Raw genomic sequence first — 23,381 nt, 5'->3', positions numbered from 1 at the left:
ACAAGCAATGTTGCAGACAGGCAGAAGACAAGTAAGATTGGGTGAAGGTCTTGAGTGCCTTCTTGTTTGCTACCAAGAAAATTATCTAAAAAGACCAGAAGACCACCAAAGAAACCAGTTCTTAAGAGACCATCGAAAAGACCACTCTTGTGGTTCCAACGCATATGCAGTAGGTATCTATACCCCTGTCGCCACGTCACATATCTAATGCATTAGCTTCCTGCGCTTGACTGTGGTTTTTTCGTTTGCTGCGGACAGCCCTTATACACAAACCAACAAGGCACACACTGGCCTGCATATTCGATGTAACGTGCTGTGCTTTATCAAGGCAGAATCCGACCTGTCTCTATTTATTGACCCTGGAGCCTTTCTACACCGTTTATATTTGATCTTTCTCTCTTGTCTTGCACCTGTCTATACTGACTCTATTGCGGCTCAAATATTATTTCCTGTCATGTCTACAAATATTCGATCGGAGCGGCTGTCCAAGTATTTTGGAACGGTCGTCAATGGAAAGCAAGCAGTCCAGAACCAGAACGATTTTAAGCGATTTATTGAAGCAATTCTAGATCAAAGCAGTCCTGGAATTGTTGTCCAGCGGGTTATCTCAAGTCAAAACGCTCTGAGTGGCTTTCGAGATGGACTGAGGTTCAGCCTCACCCCGGTCTTTATCAACGGCTACACCGCAAAGTTGATTCAATACTTGAACCATCGCGAAGTCAAGCTCCTTTGCAACGGCCAGTTTCTCGAGCAGCTCCTTCTGATTATCTTGGAGCCTCGTACTCTCTGGGGCGCATTTCTGGAGGCGTTCCGCACTCGGAAACTAGAAGATCATGCGATCCAAGCTCTATGCTGGCTGACGACCGAGTTGCTCTCATTACCTTCCTCTTGCGGCGTGGATGTTAGAGCCGATGCCCAGGCTCTTTTGGACGATGGATCACTTTTCTCTTCGTCCTCGGTTGACATACGAAACTTGGGCCACAAGATCAAATATTGCCTGGAGATGAAATCATCTGCAACCACCCTCCAAAACTCCGAGATTACTGCGGGTGGTCGGCATGATAATGACTTTGCTGATTTTCGCTTGACGGCCATCTTTCCTACGGCCGATGAGATGGGATGTACGGAGAAACCGTTCTATCGCCGTGCTGAAGACATCGCGCAGCTGCCCTGTGGCCAACGTATTGCGGGCCACGTGGACAATCAGTTTCGTCTTCTACGAGAGGATATGCTCTCGGAGCTCCGCGATGACATCCAAGTTGCAAAAGGCACGAAGAAGGGCCGGCGGTCGGCTTTCCACTTACGGAATCTCTTTCTCGCTCATGTTTGCTGCACTTCTGGAGCCTCAAACCGCCTTCGACCGTGTACCATTGGTGTTACTGCCCAGTATGGGCTTGAGAGACTCATGAAACTGCCAGCAGATGGCCGCAAGCGTTTCTTGAAGGAGACCCCTCAGTTTGTTAAGCATCGTGCCTTCGGTTGCTTGATCAGAGGCACAGAAATTGTCGCTTTTGCTACAATCGAAAGAGACATCGATGGACTGGTTACCGACCCCCCAGTGGTTATGCTACGTATTACAGGCGAAGAGGCGCTGAGAAAGTCTCTTCTTTACCTTAAGCTTTATCCCGACGTGGAGTACTTACTCGTTGACACAGCAATGTTTGCATACGAGCCAATTTTGAAATGCCTGCAAGAGAGAATAGAGCTGCCTCTCACAGAGGAATTGTTCCTCTACGAGAGAGACAACCCGTTGAAAGATTCAAGTCTAGTTCCTTGGAAGGTGGTCAACAAGTTGAAAGAAGAATATGGATGTAATGTCCAGAGCACCCTTGGAACCTCAAAGCCAGTGACACTAGACTCTTCCCAGTTAGATTCTCTGCTGGCCGGGTTAACACAACGAGTGAGTCTTATTCAAGGACCCCCAGGTATGATCATGGCAACTCTCTCGTTTCTAGTACCAAGGACATTAAACTGACAGTATGAGCTCCAGGTACGGGGAAGTCATTTATTGGCGCCCTTCTCGCAAAAGCCCTGCATGGTAATACCAAAGACAGAATCCTGGTTATGTGCTACACAAATCATGCCTTGGACCAGTTTTTGGAAGACTTGCTAGACATCGGTATCGATTCCTCTGACATTGTCAGACTGGGATCTAAGTCGACACCACGCACCGAGCCACTTGGATTGTTTAGGCAGCATTCATCCTACAAGAGAGATCAATCTACTTGGAACACCATCAATGCACTCGAAGCGGAGGGAAATGAGCAAAGGCAGAGTTTGGATAGTTCCTTTCAGAACTACAAGAGCCTCATAGCTAATGCTGCATCCATCTTGGACTATCTGGAGTTTGAAGAGCCAGAGTACTTTACAGCTCTGACCGTACCAGAGGATGAGAACGGCATGACTATGGTCACCAAGGGTGGAAAATCAATCAAGAAAAGCTACCTTTATGAAAGATGGATCAAGAATAAAGGCCCAGGAGTGTGTGCTGATCTTCTTCCTGCCCACTGCTGTGACATCTGGGCACTGGATCAGAAGATACGGGAGGAGAAAGAGAGGACTTGGAAAAGGGCTCTGTTGAGTGAACAGGCGGACACCTTGAGCGTTAAAATAGGGTTGTTCGATAAATGCCAAAGCCGACTGAGCGCTACCCTGGGGGAGAAAAACCGCGAAATCTTGAAGTCAAAGCGAATCATCGGCTGCACCACTACAGCAGCGGCAATGTATTCTGAAGACATTCGACATGCTTCGCCTGGCATCGTGCTTCTTGAGGAAGCGGGCGAGATCCTTGAGTCCCATGTGCTCACCGCAATGACGCCGGATACCAAGCATTTGATCTTGATAGGAGATCATCAACAGCTGCGACCGAAGATCAACAGTTACACCTTGAGCACTGAGAAAGGGGATGGTTATGACCTGAACGTCTCTCTTTTCGAGCGACTCATACATGCCGGCTTTCCCCATACGACACTGATGAAGCAGCATAGAATGTGTCCCGAGATCTCAAGTCTTGTGCGCAATCTCACCTACCCTGGACTGGAAGACGACAAAAAGACCAAAAACCGTCCTCAGCCACGAGGGCTGTGCGACCGAGTTATATTTTTCCATCATAAAAACCCCGAAGATATTGTCTCCGAGGTCTCTGACCGACGTGACGAAAACTCGAAAGGGAGTAAGAGGAACTCGTTTGAGGCAGACATTGTCCTGAAGATCGTGAAGTATCTTGGACAGCAGGGGTATGGAACAGACAAGTTGGTCATATTGACTCCATATTTGGGTCAGCTGAGTCTACTAAGAGAGACTCTAAGCAAGCAAAACGACCCAGTCCTAAATGATCTCGATTCGCATGACCTTGTCAAAGCAGGGCTTCTATCTCGAGCAAGCGCTTCCCACTCCAAGCGTCAAATCAAGCTGTCTACAATTGGTAAGTAGGAAGAAAAGGATAGTGGGAAGGAAGAGTCTGACCTGATAAAATAGACAATTTCCAAGGAGAAGAGAGTGAAATCGTTATAGCTTCACTCACTCGCAGCAACAAAACTGGCGACATAGGGTTCATGGCAGCCCCCGAGCGCCTCAACGTCCTTCTTTCCCGGGCTCGGAATGTTCTCATTTTGGTGGGGAACTCGGAAACTTTTGTCTCTAGTCGAAAGGGCCAAAAACATTGGATACCATTCGTTGACCAACTGAAGTCCGAGGGCCACCTGTATGATGGACTGCCCGTTCAATGCGAACAACATCCTCAAACAAACGCCATTCTACGAACCGTGGACGACTTCGCGAGAGAGTGCCCGGATGGAGGATGCTCTGCACCCTGGTCAGTTCACCAGAAGTTTTGCTGGTATTTTCATGCTGACTGTCCCTAATAGCGGCGTGAAACTGAGTTGCGGAGTACACGAGTGCCCGTCAAAATGCCATCAGCTTGCAGACCATTCAAAAATGAAGTGCACGAGGCCTGTGGAATGGAAGTGTCCCCGAGGTCATACTTTACATCTACCGTGTTCCCAGGCCAAGCGTTCGTGTCGTTTCTGCATCCTGGAAGATCAGGTCAAAGAACGCAAGCGCAAACGCGATCTCGAGTTGGAGACTGAACGACAAAGGAAGCAGACTGAGTACGCCCGACAGCTTGCAGAGGCTCAGGAGGAGGCTGCGCATCTCAAGCGTCTGCGACGTGATGAATATGATGATGCGGAACGTGCGAGGGTTCTTGAGCAACACCGTCAGGAAATTGAGAATTTGAGAAATCCCCCTAGACCACCATCTCCTCAACAGAACACCAACCCTGGAATAATTGCGAGCGCAATCTCAGCTTTCAAGGAAGCAAGCACAGATCCGAATGTTACAGTCACTCAAAGCCCAAGAGTTAAGTCACCAAGTGGACAGGTAATGCCGGCGCAAAAGGTATCGGCGGCTAAAAACGACTGGGAACATCAAAAGAAATTCTACAACGCCCAAAGTCAGGAGATTGACAAGTTAATCGACATGATCGGACTTGAATCAGTGAAAGCAAAGTTCTTGTCTATCAAAGATAAAGTGGACGTTGCCACCAGACAAAACATCGATTTGAGCCGCGATCGATATGGATCTGTATTGCTTGGGAATCCTGGTAGCGGCAAGACAACCGTTGCCCGTCTCTATGCAAAGTTCTTATCATCCATGGGGATCATTCCCGGCGACAAATTCATCGAGACAACCGGGTCCAGGCTCGCGAATGATGGTATTTCGGGATGTCAAAAAACCATCGAAACCCTCTTGAAAGATGGAGGCGGTGCCATCTTCATTGATGAAGCATACCAACTCGTCGGCGGTAGTTTCGGTGGTACCCAGGTTCTGGACTTCCTCTTGGCCGAAATTGAAAACCTCACGGGGAAAGTGGTATTTATTCTTGCCGGATATCAACGACCGATGGAGAAATTCTTCGCTCACAATCCAGGGCTTCTCAGTCGGTTCCCGCATGAGCTCAAGTTCGAAGATTTTGATGATACTGAGCTGATGCAGATTTTGGTGGGATGCATCGAGAAGACGTATAGGAAGCAGATGAAAGTCGAGGATAACCTTGGAGGACTTTACTGCCGCATTGTAGCTCGTCGTGTTGGGAACGGACGTGGGCGCGAGGGCTTTGCTAATGCAAGAGCTGTTGAGAACGCCATGTCTAAAATCTCCGAGCGTCAAACTTCACGGATCAGCCTGGAAAGACGACAGGGTGGCAGCAAAGTTGATGATTTCTTCCTAAGCAAGGAAGACATGATTGGGCCGGATCCATCGCAGGCTTTGAAATCATCGCATGCTTGGCAAGAGCTGCAGACCATGATTGGTTTGGACGCTGTGAAGAAGACAGTGGAGGCAATTATAGACACCATGCGCTATAACTACCAGCGTGAGCTAGATGAGAAGCCCCTCGTTGAGTACAATCTCAACAAGGTTTTCCTGGGAAACCCTGGAACTGGAAAAACTTCAATTGCAAAGATCTACGGCCAGATACTTGTGGATATTGGGTGCCTGTCTAATGGTGAAGGTATGTGAGCCCCTTCTCTGCCTTTCGGGTTTACTGACAATCACAGTGGTGGTGAAGAACCCATCAGACTTTGTTGGCAGCGTGATGGGAGAGTCCGAAAAGAATACCAAAGGAATACTGGCATCTACATTGGGTAAAGTTCTAGTCATCGACGAGGCCTATGGACTGTTTGCTGGAGGCACCTCGGATGGGGCAAGTTCCAAGAGTGATCCATACAGAGCTGCTGTGATAGACACCATTGTGGCAGAGGTACAAAGCACGCCTGGTGACGATAGGTGTGTCTTGCTTCTGGGTTACAAGGACCTTATGGAAGAGATGTTTCAGAAGGTCAACCCTGGTCTCAGCCGACGCTTTCCAATTGACCAGGCATTTGTCTTTGAAGACTTCACCTCGAGTGAACTCGATGCGATATTAAACCTGAAGCTCAAGGAACAAGGATTTGACATAACTGATATCGGCCGCCGCGTGGTACTGGAGATGCTTGAGCGTGCTCGGAATCGACCGCATTTTGGAAATGCAGGCGAGATAGATATTCTGCTCAATACCGCCAAGATGCGGTATCAAAAGCGCCTATCTTCTACCCAACGCCCCGGTTCTGTTCCAGATTCTGTTCTTGATGCTCCTGACTTTGATGAAGATTTCGATCGCGCAGATAAGACGGATAGTGTTGCCAAGTTGTTCGAAGGCGTCATAGGATGTGAAGATATAATTACCAAGCTGGAGAGCTATCGGCAAATGGTTCAGAGCCTCAGACGACTAGACATGGATCCTCGCAGACAGGTGCCATTCAACTTTGTTTTCCGTGGTCCTCCAGGTATACAAATCTCCATTCACAGTCTTCTGTACCCCGAAACATTGCTGACATATGACCCTTCCCTAGGTACTGGAAAGACAAGCACAGCCAGAAAGATGGGTCAGGTCTACTACGATATGGGCTTATTGGCTTCGAGTGAAGTGGTCGAAACCTCAGCAACGGACCTGGTGGGTCAATACGTAGGCCAGACAGGTCCGAAGACCCAACAAGTCCTAGAACGTGGCCTTGGAAAAGTATTATTCATTGACGAAGCCTATCGGCTCGCCGAGGGAAATTTCGCCAAAGAGGCGATGGATGAGATTGTGGATGGCATTACCAAGCCCAGATTTGCTCAAAAGATGATCATCATTTTAGCCGGTTATGATGAGGACATCAACCGTCTTATGTCAATCAACCTTGGTCTCACCAGTCGTTTCCCAGAGTCTCTTCAATTTGACCCACTGTCCCCGGCAGACTGTGTCAAATTAATGTGCGAGCTCTTGATGAAAGAGAAGCGAGATCTTTCAAGCAACTCACAAGCGCAATTTGATCTGGTCTGCTTAGAGAGTCCAGACTTCGAGTTTATGAAAGGAATGTCGGAGCGCTTTGATAAACTTTCAAAAACCGCTGGCTGGGCAAACGCACGAGACGTTGGGACACTGACGAACACCATCTTTGGCAGAACTCTTCAAGCATCCAGTGGAAAGAAGCTGATTCTGAGCGAAGCTACGGTGCTCCAGGTTCTGGACTCAATGATCAATGAGCGATCCAGCCGTGAAGTCTACCCGCAAACACCTCTATCAATTGCGACCAAACTGCGGGAGCAAACAGACCTAGCTATCCGCACTAAACCTTCGAGCAAACCTGTTACAGAATTGAAAAGTCAAGACTCAATCAACGAGGATATGGCCTCCGAAAAGGAACCAGCCACGATGGTGCCTGAAGCAAACAAATCCATTGACACCACGAATCGAGATGCCGGCGTCACAGACGAAGTGTGGTATCAACTCGAAAAGGACAAAGCTCTGGCAGCAGCCAAAGAGAAAGAATATCTACGTTTAAAAGAAGAAGAGGAAGAGCGGGAGAAGGAGATATTGAAATTGAAGGCAGAGGAGGAAAAGGCAGCACGGGAGCTGGAAGAGGCAAAGAAGAAAGCAGATGAAGATGTCAAAAGACGCCATGAACAAGCTCGACTGCGGCATGAATTGGAGCGCAGGCGACAAGAAGCAATCTTGGAAACGCTCCGCAAGCAAAAAGAAGCCTTGGCTGAAGCACGCCGTAAGGAACAAGCTAATCAGGCAAAGCTGCGGAACATGGGCGTTTGTGTCGCTGGTTTTCAGTGGATTAAACAAAGCGGCGGATATCGATGTGCTGGTGGTTTCCATTGGGTTTCGGATGCTCAACTTGGAAACTTCTGAGTGGGATTTTGCATTGAGAATATTAGAATGTTGTTAAAGAGCTAGATAGATCACTTAATCATGTCCATTCAGATTGTTTGCGTGCAATTCTTTCTGATATGCAAGACCCATATTCACTATTCATTTCTCGTCCGTTCGCTCTTTAAGTAAACCTCTAGTGAGACTCACTAGATCAGATGGGATTTAAGGCAGTGAACTTACAACAGCCCATGGTGACGAACGTTTACACCTTTCACATTGCCTTCTCATCCATCCCATCTGACTTGATACCCACAGTCGAAATGACAACCACCACACCCACAATGGAAATCGACAAGCTCGCAGCAGGCATCAAGATTCTCATGACCGGAACTGAGCTGCTAATTTCCCTCAGCGACGGCGACCTCATGGCAAGCCCAATCAGCCCCCCGCCAGGAACCCCTCGCATCTCAATACGACTCCGCGAGCTCCCCGACTCCCTCTCCACCCGTATCTTCGTCTTTGAAGACCCCAAAGCTCTGGAAGAATACTTCAATTCCAATCCCACCCATCCAAAAGCGACCCATCTCCGTCTCGTCCCCATGCATCGATTTATCGATGGTCCATTCCCGAGTGTGAGCTCCACCGGAGCATCGAGTTCAGGATGGACTCGCCAGTCACTCAACCAGCCGGCCGAGGTACGCGAATTCTACCAAGCCATGCCATTCCCTTACCCGAGTCTTGAGTTCGTTTCTATCGATCACATCACATACCCCGAGGGGCTGGAATTTATCACGCTCATTGCGGATTGGAGGGCTGCTTGTCGGGCTGTCCCAAGAGGACATATGGTGCAGGAGATTACTTTTGATTTGAATGGGTCGAAGAAGCTCAATTCGAGCTATGTCTCCCGTGTGGTGCAGCTGGTAAGCACTGTTTTTGCGGTCAAGGCGGGTGGTCCCTTTCACAGTCGACTTCGGGGTGATGAAGCATATCCGTTCAGAGATCGTGTGATGGGGGCTTTGGCGCGAAATGGGGGTTCCGGGCTGAGGAATGAGGGTCGACGATTTGATATCCCGTATTGCATGTTAGGGTTTGGAGGGGGTGATATGCTTGGCTGTGAAGGTTGAGGCTCCGCTGTAGGGCTGGGGATTGGGATTGGAGGTTTCGGTGATATTGGCGGTTTTAAAAGATAGCTTGAGGTTGGAGGTGAAGGATACAGCTTTGAGGTTCGACCTGGAATCATGCCATAGTGTGACCGAGTCAATCCAACGTTTCACGAATCCCAAACAAGCATTTTAGAGTCGACTGTCCATCAGAAGTCTTGTTTTTGGGTGTTACGCAAAATCTGTTTCGGACTTCTACACTGGACATCCGGAATGACAACATCTTGAACGTAAGACATCGATACAGACAACTTGTCAATCGCAATGCCCATGACCCAGCACCATGTATAACGACCCCAAAGTAGCCGAAATTCCAACCCAACGCGCTTAGCCTTGAACCCCAACCCTAACACCGTCAATCATTACACAGCTGACCCGATCTGCAGGATACAGTTCGGGGAAACAGGTCACATCGACGGGCCAGCTCAGCTCCAGTGGCATATAATTACTCAATCGAAACAATAGGATGTTGGGAAAGCGTTCCGAATGTCAATCCCGGTGCTGACATCCGAAGTTACATACCCGAGGGCCGAAGCAGGGAGACGCTGGAACAGGGCGTACTGGACTGTTGGACTCTCGACCTGTATTCTCTGTGCATCTACATCATTGAACTAGCCCGGCTAGCCGGTTCCCGGGCCTGGACTCGGTGAAAATCATGTGTCATGGAGTTGCGCTATTATCTAATAACGGGGCGGGGGGTACGGAGTATGGAGTATGGGGAGTTGCATTGGACATGTTACCCCCGTGGATTTAATGGCGCATTACTTACTACGATATAGTCAGGTGCTGGTTTCCTGAAAGAGGATATTTTTATCGACACGTATTTCCCCACGTGAACGCGGAATTGATTCCTAGCAGCCACCGAGGCAGAAGGGAAAAAAGTTGGGGAGAAAATCTGGGGAAAACGCACAGACGGCTGATTGTACAATGTCTTGGCCAGGGCACATGAGACCGTCAAATTTTCCATTTTCTCTTTTTTTTTTTTCAACGTCATTCATTGCCCCTTGACCCTATGGCCTCCAAGCCAAGCCCCCAAGGGTTTGACTTCAACCTTGGACACCATTCTCGGCATTCTGCGAATTACTCCATACGGTGAGTAAATTACATTCCATTTGTACCGAGTCTGTTAGTCACCCTTTGATCTACAGGGGGACGCTAAGAATTATCCCGCAAATTTCGGTGCGATGGAGTCATCGTACATATCAGTATTTCGGTGTACCGTATTGGAATCTGTTCATCGGGCCGGTATGCCTACAGGATATCCAGAGTATGACTGTATATAGATGAAGACATACGGATCGAGTCACCTTATTCTGTACATCGTACAATATGGTACTCCGACGGACGTTTTGCAGATTACCCATGAGCACCTGCCCAGGAAGATGAAAATTGTGTGTCACAGCCCATGTTCTCTGGAAATAGAAAGTGGACACGGGCCGGCAAATGATGCAAGAGTAAAATACCTACTCCGTACGTATTTTAACATCGTGTGTATTACCATCTGTCTTCTTCAGCTAGGTATGCGCTGTTCGAGTATAATGTTATGCTTAATACCTCATATTGCACCTGACAGGTAAACCTGACGTGAGGATGCGGTGTGCCTACAAGGGATAACGCGACTTTGTGTCCATCCACGGTGATCAAGAAATGAGAGGTTTTTCTTCATTTCCTGGGGGTAATGGAAATCCCCATTGGTTCCAACGGAGGTTTCTATTACGTTTTGCCACGATTGGTGGAGCCTGGGTCAGATGACTTTCGGTTGCCCAGGGTAAAAGCGGCCAGAGTCAGACCATCTGGGGGGAATCCCACCACCAATCATTCTCTTGAACCAAGTCACAGGCGCGGTTAGACACGTGCTGTTGCTGACAGAGCACTGAAAACAGAAATATCCCATGCCATCTATACTCCGATGACGACAAGAAAATAAATAGAAAACAATAAATAGTAAAAAATTAAAAAAAAAAAAAAAAAAAAAAAAAAAAGGATTTTCCCCCACAGCACCTTGTGACTGGATGTCGTGCCTGGATCTGGAAATGACCCCAAAAAAAAGGCCCCAGGGACTATATAACTTGAAATGTCCCCGCTGGTGTCCATAATGCAAATTCTGCACTTGATGGAGTTTTTATAGTCACCGCTTAGACTGTTTACCTACTTCAGATCTATACACCATGCCTTCAAATTACCGCGTCGTCGAACCGCATCCGTCAGTCCCTCATGCCGGCCGTCCAGCCGTCTACACCGGCCGAGGAGGATGCGGGAATGTCGTCAACCTGAAGAATACCAAGACCACCGACTCGCGCAGCGCAACCGGTCCGGCCTCGCTCGCCCGTCTCGACTCCCGCACCCCAACAACCTTCATCTCCGGCCGCGGTGGTGCCGGCAACATCCACAGCAGTTCCGAACGGGCCATCTTCAGCTTCGACGAAGAACTCGAACGTGATATGCGTCAGGCCGCACCCGTCTACCACGTCGGACGGGGGGTGCCGGCAACACCATGTACCGTGACGACTGCAGCAATTCCACCCTGAGTCGCAAGTTCTCCGCCGCCAGTACCGCTACGAATTCCAGCTCTGGATCGGTGGCAGATCGTGCCCGTGATATGGCACGTCGTGGTCTCGAGAAGGGTTGGGGAAAGCTGAAGGGTACTGCCTAGATGCATGTCTCTTCAACACACCTCGTCCCCGACAACATCACCAACATCAACATCAACATCAACGACATAACGACCACAAAAGTTTTTCCTCGCCTTTCTTTTGACCACTTTTCTTTTTAATACGGGAATATACACCTCGACCGAAACATCGGACACACTTTGATCGTCTTTCAACTTATGTTTCTTTTTCTCCGAAATACCCCCAATCCGAATTCATCATTCAGACATCCTTCCGCAAGGAACCATCTCTTTCATTTGAGACATTGTCCCTCAAACATGGACACCCGGCGTTCTATCATGTTCTTTGTGGTCAATCTTGCGCCATGAGCCAAACCACCTTGCATCACGCCTTCTGGAAACAGGGTTTCTACTTTTCAACATACCCAAGATCGCGCCATCGAACAACAATTGTCTGGCCATCATCTTCGGAGTCCTGTTTTTTTTTTTGGTTTTTCCAATGTTTTCAATGTGTCACACACTCCGTGTTTCTGTTTTTCAACATATTCCCCCACATTGCGTCAACTAGGTTCTTCCTACACAATGAATTGCGTGCCTGGGTCTCCCCGGGCTGGATTACATTCCACTATTTTTTCTTGATTGTATCATTGTAGAGGTAAATTTCGTATAAGACGTGCTTGTGGGTGGAACCCATGGCGAATCTAGACGTGGACATGTCGCATCAAGTCGTAACGTTGTAGCCGTGGATAGCCGCCGAAAAGATTTTACTGGGGTGGCCATGTCGGTAAACTTGTTTATTCTTTGATCATGGTCTGGAATATTTTATTGATTTTTGTCATTTTCTTGGGGTATTGACTGGTCCATGATGTTCTTGATTTATATTGCTAGGTATTCTACATCAGTCAGTCGTCAGTCAGAAGTTTTATATAGAAAAGTCTCTGTCATACTTTTTCCGCCTTTTTCTGCCGCCTACTCTCATGATATTTTCTTTGAGATTCAACTCCACCGCCATTCAATAGTCACAATCTAGGTACGTATATGTATCCACAGGTCTATTTATTTGATTTGTATCTCCATTCAAAATAATATTTCGGGGTGAAAAAATAAAACAAATGCCTCATTTGCCAAGTGAATCCCGGCTGCGTTTGGATACCCTGGCTAGTTGAGTCATATAATAGGAGGCGAATTTGAGAATAAGCAACCATCTCCTAATTATCGCCCCTGATAATCCAGAATTAGAATGAACAATACCGACTGTTATTACTACACAAGTTCTAAGTAGATTGCACATATAGCCCAATCGAGCTGATCTAGTCGGGCGAGACGGATAGGAGAAAAAAGATACGAGAGAACACGTATAAGTATGCAGGCTAGTATGTCCGAGTAAATTATGTCCAGACAAGAACAATCCCCAAGACGCAAAAGAGACTGTATTTGCACGAATAAAGTCAGAGCCAATGCTAAGATGAGCTGGATAGGGATGGGGGTATCAAGAGTCGGGGATGCGACTCGGATGTGTGATGGTCGATCAATTCTTGGTATGCACTGCCAATTGCATGATGATCGGTCCAGGTTGACAAGATCTGTTTCTTGTGTTTGTGCTGGGGATTGGAGATGGTGCCTTGGGGATATTGCAGAAAGGGGTTGTGATTAGTCCCAAAATGACTCGGCAGAAGGCCACCATGATATCAAAGACTCTTGTCATAGGTGAGTCCTTTATGCGAATCGCTTGTGGATCACCTCGGGATCCTCGTGCCATTCATCGGCGCTTACCCACATCTAGAGTCTTCAGTTAGTTATGATGAATTTGTATACGGGGGATCTGCATGCCTTTCTAAACGTGCTCAGGCCGGCAAGAATGCTACCACCAATCCACGTGGTGTATTTACGCTCGGCAGGTGCAGAAATGCGGATCTTCATGTCCTCGACTGCTAGTTTTTTGATCTCGCGCATCAACCGATCAGGGAAGTTCTTGCACAGTGTTGAGCCTCCAGAGAGCACAATATTGAGGTATAGCGATTTTCGCAGGTCCAGATCTGTGCGAGTAATGGCGTCCTGTACAATCTGGTGCACACCGGGATACTCAAGGCCGATCAGCTCGGGATCGAAGAGGATTTCAGGCGCACGGTAACGTTCTTGGCCGATCTTGAGAGAGGTCCGTTAGCATTGTTGTAACCTCAGGACAAATGATATTCCAAGACAGTGCATACCTTGATCTTGTGACCGTCTGGAAGAGCGTAGTCAATCGCTTTAGCATCAGACTTGTGGTAGCTGTTCATCCACTCCTTCTCCTCCCGCTTCGGATCCAGCGACACGTAGCAGACCTTCTCCTTAATCATGCGCACCACCTCCTTCTCAGCGCTGGTGTGCAGCACATGTCCAGCCTTCCGTAGCAGCAACTGCATCTGTTCCGTAACATCACGACCAGCAACATCGATTCTCCGAATACTGTTTGGAATAGCGAAACCCTCGAAGACAGGCACCGCGTGGGAAACACCATCACCGGAGTCCAAGACCACACCCGTCGTCCGACCAGACGCGTAGAGCGACAACACGGCCTGAATCGACGTGTACAAGGCCGGCACATTGAAAGCCTCGAACATGAGCTGGGCTGCGATATCCCGGTTGGCGCGCGGGTTCAGCGGTGGCTCTGTGAGCAGCACGGGGTGTTCTTCGGGGAGGGTCTTGAGCTCATTTTCGTAGACGTAGTGCCAAATCGATTCCATATCTTCCCAATTTGTGACAATGCCATGTTCCAGTGGATATCTGATCTTCAATAGTCCGCGGAGTTCTTGTGCGCGGGACCCGATGAACGAGTCCCCTTCCAGACCACCGGCCATCACCCGTGGGTGCTTGGGACGGCCGACAAACGACGGGAAATAACATGATGGAATCTCCTCTCCGGCGAAGCCTGCTCGGATTGTGCCACTGCCATTGTCGATGACAATTGGTACGTTATGAAGAGTTGCCTCAGCCATTGCGGGGAGTGTGGGTGTGGGTGTGGATGGGAGGTGAGGTCGGGCTAGGACAAGCGCGGGTATAGACGGCCTCTCGGCCTAGGATGGGCGACTCGGAGGATCAGCGGAGTGGAAGTGGATTGAAATTGCATATAATTTTTCGGTGGTTGGGCGTGGATGTTCGTGTCACTGATTCAGGAGTGGACGCGAGGCCGCAAATCCGCAAATCGGGAATTGTCAACAAGGAGCTTGGGCCACTTTTAGTTCACGTCTCGTAAATTGGACTTGCATAGAATGGAAGTTGACAGGATTATCGTAATATTTCTGTCTAGTGAATGATATAACAAGGGACATAGGCTAGTTGTATGTGCTCAAGGTTAATCGGTGGTCGTGCAAATAGGTTTATGAAGTAGTTGGTTCTCTTCATGGTCTATCAGATGGGACCTCTACATCTACTCAATAGACCGAACAGACCAAATTTGAACCAATTGCTTGATCGATGCCTATTATATTTCATAAAGTGTCATGATTCGTGATAAAGAGATCTTCCTAGGCTGATTGTTTATCAACAACGGCGGATTGGCGGAGATCGGTCTTCATAGGGCACCCAGGGGATTCCTTTAGTCCAAAAAGCTCAACTCGTCAGACATACTTTCCGCAAGTGTTGTATTTCCAGATCTCATAGGTAATACCTGGGCTTTCTGGGTCTCTGCTCTGCTAATTGCATTGCCCACATCCCTGATCAGTAGTTAGCTAGACTGGTCAAGTAGACAGGAGATGAATCATTTACTCGACCGTACTACTAATCACGTAGTTCCCTTTCTCTAGCTCATCGGCCAGTTCCTGCTGGTGATTATCGGCAAGATCTGGATTGGGGACCACAATCAAGGGCACACCCAGGCGAAGTCCTGCAAGAACAGTCCCGCTTCCTGTGAGATAGTTAGTGATCAGGCCTCATATAGGTGATGTGCGAGATAGTGATGGATGTATCATACCGGCATGACAAATGATCAAACCACGCTCTTGGCCAAGAGTCTCTCTTTCCACGGTCATCATCATTTGGGCATCGATGCTCGGCTGGAAGTCGAATCCCCCAAGGGTGAGACCGTGGTGGGGCTGGTTACTGTCGATGAAGTTTTGGAAGACTTGCTGGCCGTCTTTACCGTACTGGATAAGAAGATGGGTGTAGCCACGTTTGGCTAAAGTCTCCAGGAATTGTGAACTAAGTACTTGCTCAAGTAGTTTCTGAAAGGAAGCCGTGGCCCCGACAGTCACAAAGCATAGCTTCATTATGGTGATGTTGCTGAGGGGGAGAAAGCAGATATCAACATGAGGTTCTATCGTAGTCAGTTATCATCCTCACGCAAGGGAATTATAAAAAGATGCATTATCGAGATGAAGGAATAGTCCAAAGATCAAGATGCCATCATATACCATGGTGTCACGTGTGGATGAGCCCAACTAGTCTAAATTTGGAATAGCGCACGGCGGTGAACCTCGCAAAAGTGGAAGCGGAAAACATCGTGGTCGAGATCCTGTCTCTACCCACGCTATACCCTCAACAATGGCTTCAGCAGCTCGGTTATTGACTCGCCCAGCTGGGCATATGGTCCGGAGTGGCCTGATGGCCCCCTCTGCTCGGTACTTTTCCGTCTCGCCGCTCAATCGCGTCCAGGATGACCCCGTGATTCCTCCTCCGCCGAAGGAACTCAGAGCGGAAGACTTCCCCCGATGCCCGAGTACTCAGTCGAACTCCTGACCAAGGAGCAGCGATCAATGTACGATTTGATGTCTCCCGAGGAGCGCGCGGCATTCGACGAAGAAAACACCCGGATGGTTTCCGAATTCAACGACCCCCAGAAGCGCGCCGCGGCCTTCGAAGAACTCGAGAGGAGCATTATGCAGATTGACAAGGAGGAGGATCTCCGGTTCGAAGAAATTCGCCCCCGTCGGGCTGGTTTCTGGGCTGAGGACGAGCCCGACGAGTTGGTCAACATACTCGAGGATGGAGATGAGGAAATCAACGATGACGAAATCACGTCCCTGGCACATGCCGAGATGGAATTGCACCGTGAAATGAGAGAATATGCCCGCCTTACAGCATGGGATATGCCAATGCTGAGCAGTAAGATCAATTGCTCATCGGGACTACATTTCCCATCCACTAACGTTGAACTGTAGAGCTTGCTAAACCATTCACCCTTCCTCCTCCTACCCACATTCTCCGCTTCCGCTACACTACCTACATGGGCGAACAGCACCCGGCCGAGCCCAAGGTCGTTGTGGAGCTTGCATCCCAAGATCTGACCCCCAAGTACCTCACCGAAGCCCAGCGCCAAACATTCCTCAAGCTGGCTGGTGTACGATACAACCCGCAGACCGATATCATCCGCATGTCGAGCGAGAAGTTCGGCTCGCGCGCCCAAAACAAGCGCTACCTGACAGACGTCGTTAACTCGATGATCAAGGAGGCCAAGGAAGGCGACTCCTTCGCCGATATTCCTCTCGACCTCCGCCACCACAAGTACAAAACCAGACTGCAATTCCCAGAGCACTGGAACATGACCGAGGCCCGCCGGAGTCAGCTGGCTGCGCGGCGCAAGGAGCGTCTCGCTGCGGAGGAGACGCGAGCTGCCCTTGTAGACGGTAATGCAGTTGTCTCCGATGCTATCAAGGCTCTGCCCTCACTCAACCCTGCTCTCCAGGCCAAGGCTACTGAAGAGCGGGAGCGCGTGGCTGTCAAGGTTGGCGCGCGGAAAAAGATCGCTCGCCGGTAATAGATGTTCGTCAACTGTATATTGGGTGTGTGTGAGAAGCTGTTGTCAGACATTTGCGAGGCGCGGGCGCATATTTTAGGATTTTTGGCATCTTTTCTTTCAAATGTACTATAGTCATTTTATTCCATGCATTGGCGGCTCGCTGTTACTCCATTCCATCTTGTAGTGTGCCTCGGACTCACCACGGTACGAGTATACATACTATTCTCAATAGAGCTCTATCTGAAAGCTCACAAGTATGTAGATACTACAGAAGAACCGAAAAAGCAATATGAAATAAGCAACGCCTTTATTTGTGATAGATTTTGCCAAGGCCAATGATGTTGTAAGCAGAACCAACCTCCAGTATGGACTGCAACCTCAGAGGGCCATCGGCCGACTTCATCTGATCTGTACTCGAACCAACAACGGCCTGTTATCCATGACAGATGAGCAAGGCCTTGCTGCAGTTCCAGAAAATGAAAAGAATCACAAATGAAAATAACAACTCCATATGGGCACATATTGTTCCATATCGTTCCATATCGTCATCGCATATCAACGATATCAACAATGGATGACATCCCAATCCCGAGTGAAAAAGCGAAAAAAGCACAAAAAACAGGAAAAACAAAGCGCCTTGAAATAAGAAAAAAATACAGTCCATGACTACCTCCCATTTTTCACTCATGTATTGTCGTTGTTGCATGTCTGGACCATGAACGTGCTTGGAATATAGTCTGCGATATCATATGGCAAATATCTGGTAGGTTGACATCGAAAGGAAAGCACGTCGATGCACCAGATCTCATGAATGCACGTGAAAAATAAAATAATAGAAATGATCAGCGAGTGGTATCACGAAAGAACTCATGAATACCACCCCAAGCCAGACACGCCTGAGTGGAAGGGTTCAAAGGACCAAACTAGTGGCTATGGGGAATGTTGGAGTAAGGTCCAAACAGCTCCGCAATGCTGTCAGTTGGTGGAGAAGTGCGCTTGAGGATTGGACCTCCAATGGGACCCCAAGTGACACGAGTCTCGGCCGAGTTGAGGGGCATGTTGTCTGTGATATGAAGATCTCCGAGCCGTGGAGTCGAGGGCCCAAAATTCATGCGGGGGGGTACTATGAGAGCTGTTTGAAGCCGACTGCTTGCGATCAGGCAATTCAGTATGACCGAATGTGCCGAAGGACGAATCGTAGCTCACGGTGGGGAGCATCACACCGCCATCGGAAGAAGGGGTAGAACCGTGGTAAAGGTGGAGAGGCTGATGGCGATGGGGTTCAATAGGCTTGCTTGAACGATCCTCGAAGATATCTTCATTGCATTCGGTCAGCTCATTGAGTGGCCAATACAAGTTGCGGTTGCGAGATTTACCGTCATCCAAGAGAGATTGGTGGCTCGCATGGGGGGCCATGGGGACGCCAGCATGACCAGTAGCTGAAAAAGTAATCGGAACGGTGGCCGGAGCAGTGACTGGGGTAGCCGGAGTGCAGACTTGATTGCCGCCAAATCCATGAGTTCCATAATCGAATGCGGCTCGGGGAGATCCCATACCGGGGGAACACTCGCCACTTCGCTCGCCGCTGATGGTTGGACGAACATAGCCCGTGTTGCGGTTACGTCCACCGCGGTGGGTGCCTTTCCAGTTGTTACCATGATGTCCGTTGGAAACTCCATTGCGGCCCCCACGATGCTGGTGGTTGCCGAAACCGTTGTGAGTTCCGCGGTTGGCTGGTCCACGGGGAGGAGACTTGGTGAACTGAGGGGAAGACTTGGTACCCTTTGGGTTTGCATTGATAGTGGAAACCTTGCTACCGCAGCTCTCGTCGATGGTCGAAGCTGGTGATGGTAGAGCTCGCATAGCTGGCTGGTCAGCAATGGCAAGCTGAGGACGAGTCTGGCTTGAATGCAAAAGGCTGGGTACGTTGTACTTCTCACGGTACCAGCGGGGGATGTCGCGCAGGCCAAGCTTTTCAATCATGGCCATGTCGACCGGCATTTCGTGCTTGTAGAGACAGCCTAGGCACAGCGTCAGTCAAGACCTCATAGGGTCTCGGTTAGCCAATTGACTTACCCTGTTGCGAGTAATCGCATTCACCATGGCGAATCCAGTAAGAACAGTACTCCTTTTTGGAAACTGGGGCCTGTGCGAAAAGAGTTAAAAACATAAGCCATAAGATGCTAGGAGCACCCAACCATACATGTTTATTGCCCATCTGGGAATTCTTGGTGAAGAACGCTGGCGCAACTGGAGACAGTCCACCGTTAGGAGTGCCATCGCCGAAAAGGCCGTGGCGGTCAACTCCCTGAAACAGGATAGCCTGAGCAGAAACACGCATGGGCTCAGGAATGTTGTTGTTGGTAATCATCTGCAGCAAAAGGCTGTGCATATCATGAAGAGGCTCCTTGCCAGCCTCACCTCCAGAGGACTGGGTAACCCCGTCAACAAACCAAGGCTCGGGACGCTGGGTGGCTAGACCGCAGCTGGTCATACCCTGAGTCTCTCCAGCATTGAGGGTGCGAGAAACGCCACGGATAGTGATGTCAGTGGGCAGCTCATCGACGGCCACCAGTGGGGTCAAAGTCCCATCAGGGCGGGTACAAAAGAATCGAGGACGATCAGAAGTCGCCATCTTGACAAAAAGCAGATCTTAGTCAAGGTAAAAATGAAATATTGAAGATAGGATTGTGCAATAATAATGGTCTGTGTGATACAGAGAAGTGAGAGATGGAGAAGAAAAGAAAAGGTTGTGGGGGAATAAGACGTTTGTGGGAGAAGACGGTGATGAGATAGGTGACAAGCTGACAAGCGACAGAAAGGGTAGGTGACAGGTGACAGCCCTGGAGACAAACAAAAAAAGCACTTGGGATGAAGAGAAAATGTGATCGTCAACTGAAGTCTTTGGGGACACAATCTCATATATTAGAAAGGATCAACTAGGTATGAAGCTTGACTACTCTATACTCATTATCCACATAACAAAGGGGTATATGAACTAGATCAACACAATGAGAATATCTTAGGATCTTAGGTACACCCCTAGATACACTTGGCTACACAATGGGAATCAACCTACCTTGAATTTCACAATGAGTTTCCCGTGGGGACAAAGGCTCTCTAGTTCGCCAGATCGTGAAATGAAAGGTAAAGTGTTACAAGAAGGTGATATAGAGATATTGCTTTTCTGCATTTCAAAAAGTGCAGTTCCTCTTGGTGTAGCGATTCACGACTGAAATACCTACATAAGCTGTATACGGAGTCCCATGCTTAAAGCTGGTAATAACCTTGTGAAAGTGTGCCTTGGTAGGGTCCAGCGGCCACCTGCAGGACATACCTAGTCTGATTCTAAATTCACCCTTCTATGTTGCTTCTCTATCCTCCATGTCTTCAAATAAGCTTATATCAAAACACCAATGCTATACATGTTGTTTAAGGCAAATGTAGTCATTGTCCTTGGTATTGTGTCCGAAAGAGACCATATCAAAGTCTACAATACATTGAGAGAATACAAAAATAATATTGTCTCTTGGTTGATGTAATGTTCTCTCCTAGGGGACTCTCTTCCAAGATTCGACACTGCGACTCATTCCAGTATCAATTGGCTAATTATTCCACTATATCACCTCTGAGCCTATTGAATTTTGCAATATAGGAGATACTACTGATTTAGTCATTGCTCTCTTGCCTTGAAGGAAAAATTGTATTACTGGCTTGAAAATGGGACAAAGTGCTTTCACGCGGCTGCCACCACAATCCACTCAGTTTGCAAAGAGCCCAAACAGGTAAAAAATAATGAGAGCTATGAAATAAAAACCAATCTAGATATAAAAAAAGAAAACCAAAAAAAACAAAAACAAAAACATGACAAATACCCTTCGGTGCTGTCCTCCTTTCTTGTCGTCTCGGATGTCGTTGCTCAGGTCAAAATCCCGTGACTTAGCTTGACCTAACTCGACCGTCCAAGCGTACATCCTCATTTCCCAAAGTTGAAACACCCTTTCAATTGGTAAATCCACTCAAGTTGTAGCCAGATGGTTCTTCGGTGGAAGCGAAAATCAAATAGCAGGTTTGCTCAACTGCAATTCTGCAAAGGTCATCTTATCGACCTTGGCTCATGGTATGCTCCCACCCTACAACTCAACCCATCTCAAGAATTTAACAGCTAGACCTCTTGCTTGACCTGGCCCTCTGGCCTAACCCGGTCCTCTTGCTTGACTCGGTCCTCTAGCTTGACTCGGTCCTCTTCCTTGACCTGGCCCTTTCGCTTGACCCGGTCCTCTAACTTGACCCGGTCCTCTTGCTTGACTCGGTCCTCTTGCTTGACTCGGTCCTCTTCCTTGACCCGGTCCTCTTGCTTGACTCGGTCCTCTTCCTTGACCTGGCCCTTTCGCTTGACCCGGTCCTCTTGCTTGACCCGGTCCTCTAACTTGACCCGGTCCTCTTGCTTGACTCGGTCCTCTAACTTGACCTGGCCCTCTCGCTTGGGCTCCCTCGGTTTAGCCTTGGGATTTGAATTTGATACTAGCAGACCTTTTTTTGCTTTAAGCCGTTCTCGCCGTTCTCGCCGTTTTGAATTGAACCTGTCTTTGTTCCTCTGCCAGTATTCTCGCTTCATTGATCTGAGCCTGTCTTTGTTCCTCTGCTTGTATTCTCGCTGTTTTGAACTGAGCCTGTCTTTGTTCCTCTGCCAGTATTCTCGCTGTTTTGAACTGAGCCTGTCTTTGTTCCTCTGCCAGTATTCTCGCTGTTTTGAACTGAGCCTGTCTTTGTTCCTCTGCTTGTATTCTCGCTGTTTTGAACTGAGCCTGTCTTTGTTCCTCTGCCAGTATTTTCGGTCGTATTCTCGCTGTTTTGATCTGAGCCTGTCTTTGTTCTTCTGCTGGTATTCTCGCTTTCTTGCTTTCATTATGTTTGCATGGAATTGTGCGACTTTCCCGGATTCACTCTGGTACGCATTGCAGAAATTTCTCTTTTCTTCAATAGCATCCCCCACATACAAAGCATTGTTCATCTCATTCTTCAGTTGTAGCAGGCCACTTGTCAGATCAGATGGGAGCTAGTACTGAGTTAGCTAGGTCTTCGATGTAGTGAAGTGTATTCTTACTAGCACGCATGTGATGTGTTGCCGGACACATCGGCCACAGCAGGACTCACTTTCATTGATAATCTCACAATCCAGTAGCTTTTTCCCGGGCTTCAGTGGCTTTGCCCATGTCTTGAAACACGAGAAGCAGAGCCGGCCTTCTGGGATTGTGTCCGAAGACTCAACGGAGGTCGTAGTATGCGTCTCTTTGAAAAGACCTCGGGAATCGAAAGGGATGAGACCGCGCTTAGAGTCAGAGGGCTCAGGCTTGGCTGTCAATTCATTTGCGTCGATTTTGGGGGCCAATGGCATCTCAACATCTTCGCGAGATGGATCTCGTTTGCCAACACTAGCTGAATCAGGGTCAGACTTTTTCACCTCGACCATCGGCTTATCCGGATCGAATTCGGGGGCCAAGGGCATCTCGGTATCCTCGCAAGAGGGGCCTTGTTTGGCTCCAATAGGGACCTTCTGTTCGTTCCTGATAGTTGCTAAATCAGGATCAGTCTTTTCAATCTTAATCGATGATTCAATCAGATGGATATCAGGAGTCAAAAGCATCTTGGTATCGTTGAAAGATGATTTCCGATCGAGCTTAGTAGCCGCCTTCTGATCTTCGAAACCAGCGGCTAAATCATGTTCAGGCTTTCCAACTGTGACTGATGGTTCAATTGAATCGACTTTGGGTGCCAAGGGCATATCGATATCCTCGGAGGACGGTTTTTGATGATCATCGGTATCTACCTTCTGGTCTTCAAGACCATGTATCAAATCAAGATCATGTTTCTCAACCTTGATCAACGACTCTTTTGCTACATGATTGATATGGCTGTTAATCTGTTCAGTTTTCATGAGGGTAACAGCCCTTGCGCTGTTTTATAGACTAACCTTGTTCATCATCGTCGTCTGAAGCTTTGATTGGAACATCTCCAATTCGATGAAGGATACTGTCCGAGATGCCAGGCTGCTCAGACTCCTGTGTGGCTTTGGGTATCACATGTGGAGTAATAGTAGGATCTTGCTTCATCTTTGCAGGCTCCTGCTTGATGCGACGCCTTCGTGGATGATGTTTGGGGGGGTCCATGTTGTGAACCCAGTTCAATGAAGCTGCTTGAATGATGAAA

The 23,381-nt window shown here is 48.5% G+C and overlaps 8 protein-coding genes across 8 annotated transcripts; 4 read left to right on the top strand and 4 right to left on the bottom strand.

The window, feature by feature from the left end:
* Positions 1-454: 454 nt before the first annotated feature.
* On the top strand, positions 455-7,723 carry N7500_002486 (ATPase AAA-type core; the record flags this gene model as incomplete). The annotated part of the gene is made up of 5 exons (XM_056673632.1): positions 455-1,925; positions 1,991-3,424; positions 3,478-3,814; positions 3,867-5,512; positions 5,559-7,723. 5 exons carry the CDS (start codon positions 455-457, stop codon positions 7,721-7,723), a joined length of 7,053 nt encoding a protein of 2,350 aa, XP_056534157.1.
* Positions 7,724-8,025: 302 nt separating this feature from the next.
* N7500_002485 (uncharacterized protein) lies at positions 8,026-8,808 on the top strand (the record flags this gene model as incomplete). Its single annotated transcript, XM_056673631.1, has 1 exon — positions 8,026-8,808. One exon carries the CDS (start codon positions 8,026-8,028, stop codon positions 8,806-8,808), a length of 783 nt encoding a protein of 260 aa, XP_056534156.1.
* A 2,204-nt stretch (positions 8,809-11,012) lies between these two features.
* N7500_002484 (DUF3602 domain-containing protein) lies at positions 11,013-11,497 on the top strand (the record flags this gene model as incomplete). The annotated part of the gene is given in 2 exon segments (XM_056673630.1): positions 11,013-11,280; positions 11,295-11,497. 2 exon segments carry the CDS (start codon positions 11,013-11,015, stop codon positions 11,495-11,497), a joined length of 471 nt encoding a protein of 156 aa, XP_056534155.1.
* A 1,746-nt stretch (positions 11,498-13,243) lies between these two features.
* On the bottom strand, positions 13,244-14,433 carry N7500_002483 (actin-related protein ArpA; the record flags this gene model as incomplete). The annotated part of the gene is made up of 2 exons (XM_056673629.1): positions 13,244-13,600; positions 13,666-14,433. The coding sequence occupies 2 exons, from the start codon at positions 14,431-14,433 to the stop codon at positions 13,244-13,246; spliced, it is 1,125 nt and encodes a 374-aa protein (XP_056534154.1).
* Positions 14,434-15,032: 599 nt separating this feature from the next.
* alg13 (N-acetylglucosaminyldiphosphodolichol N-acetylglucosaminyltransferase catalytic subunit ALG13) lies at positions 15,033-15,702 on the bottom strand (the record flags this gene model as incomplete). Its single annotated transcript, XM_056673628.1, has 3 exons — positions 15,033-15,150; positions 15,203-15,341; positions 15,408-15,702. 3 exons carry the CDS (start codon positions 15,700-15,702, stop codon positions 15,033-15,035), a joined length of 552 nt encoding a protein of 183 aa, XP_056534153.1.
* Positions 15,703-16,143: 441 nt separating this feature from the next.
* On the top strand, positions 16,144-17,189 carry N7500_002481 (mitochondrial 37S ribosomal protein mS35; the record flags this gene model as incomplete). The annotated part of the gene is made up of 2 exons (XM_056673627.1): positions 16,144-16,537; positions 16,594-17,189. 2 exons carry the CDS (start codon positions 16,144-16,146, stop codon positions 17,187-17,189), a joined length of 990 nt encoding a protein of 329 aa, XP_056534152.1.
* Positions 17,190-18,094: 905 nt separating this feature from the next.
* Positions 18,095-19,806, bottom strand: N7500_002480 (uncharacterized protein; the record flags this gene model as incomplete). Its single annotated transcript, XM_056673626.1, has 3 exons — positions 18,095-18,294; positions 18,347-19,192; positions 19,248-19,806. The coding sequence occupies 3 exons, from the start codon at positions 19,804-19,806 to the stop codon at positions 18,095-18,097; spliced, it is 1,605 nt and encodes a 534-aa protein (XP_056534151.1).
* A 1,530-nt stretch (positions 19,807-21,336) lies between these two features.
* N7500_002479 (uncharacterized protein) lies at positions 21,337-23,341 on the bottom strand (the record flags this gene model as incomplete). Its single annotated transcript, XM_056673625.1, has 3 exons — positions 21,337-22,230; positions 22,279-23,069; positions 23,146-23,341. 3 exons carry the CDS (start codon positions 23,339-23,341, stop codon positions 21,337-21,339), a joined length of 1,881 nt encoding a protein of 626 aa, XP_056534150.1.
* Positions 23,342-23,381: the final 40 nt, after the last annotated feature.

The sequence above is a fragment of the Penicillium coprophilum genome (assembly GCF_028826855.1).
Source record: "Penicillium coprophilum strain IBT 35676 chromosome Unknown utg000002l_segment0_segment1, whole genome shotgun sequence".
NCBI classification, from domain to species: domain Eukaryota; kingdom Fungi; phylum Ascomycota; class Eurotiomycetes; order Eurotiales; family Aspergillaceae; genus Penicillium; species Penicillium coprophilum.
This window is presented reverse-complemented; position numbering and strand designations above follow the sequence as displayed.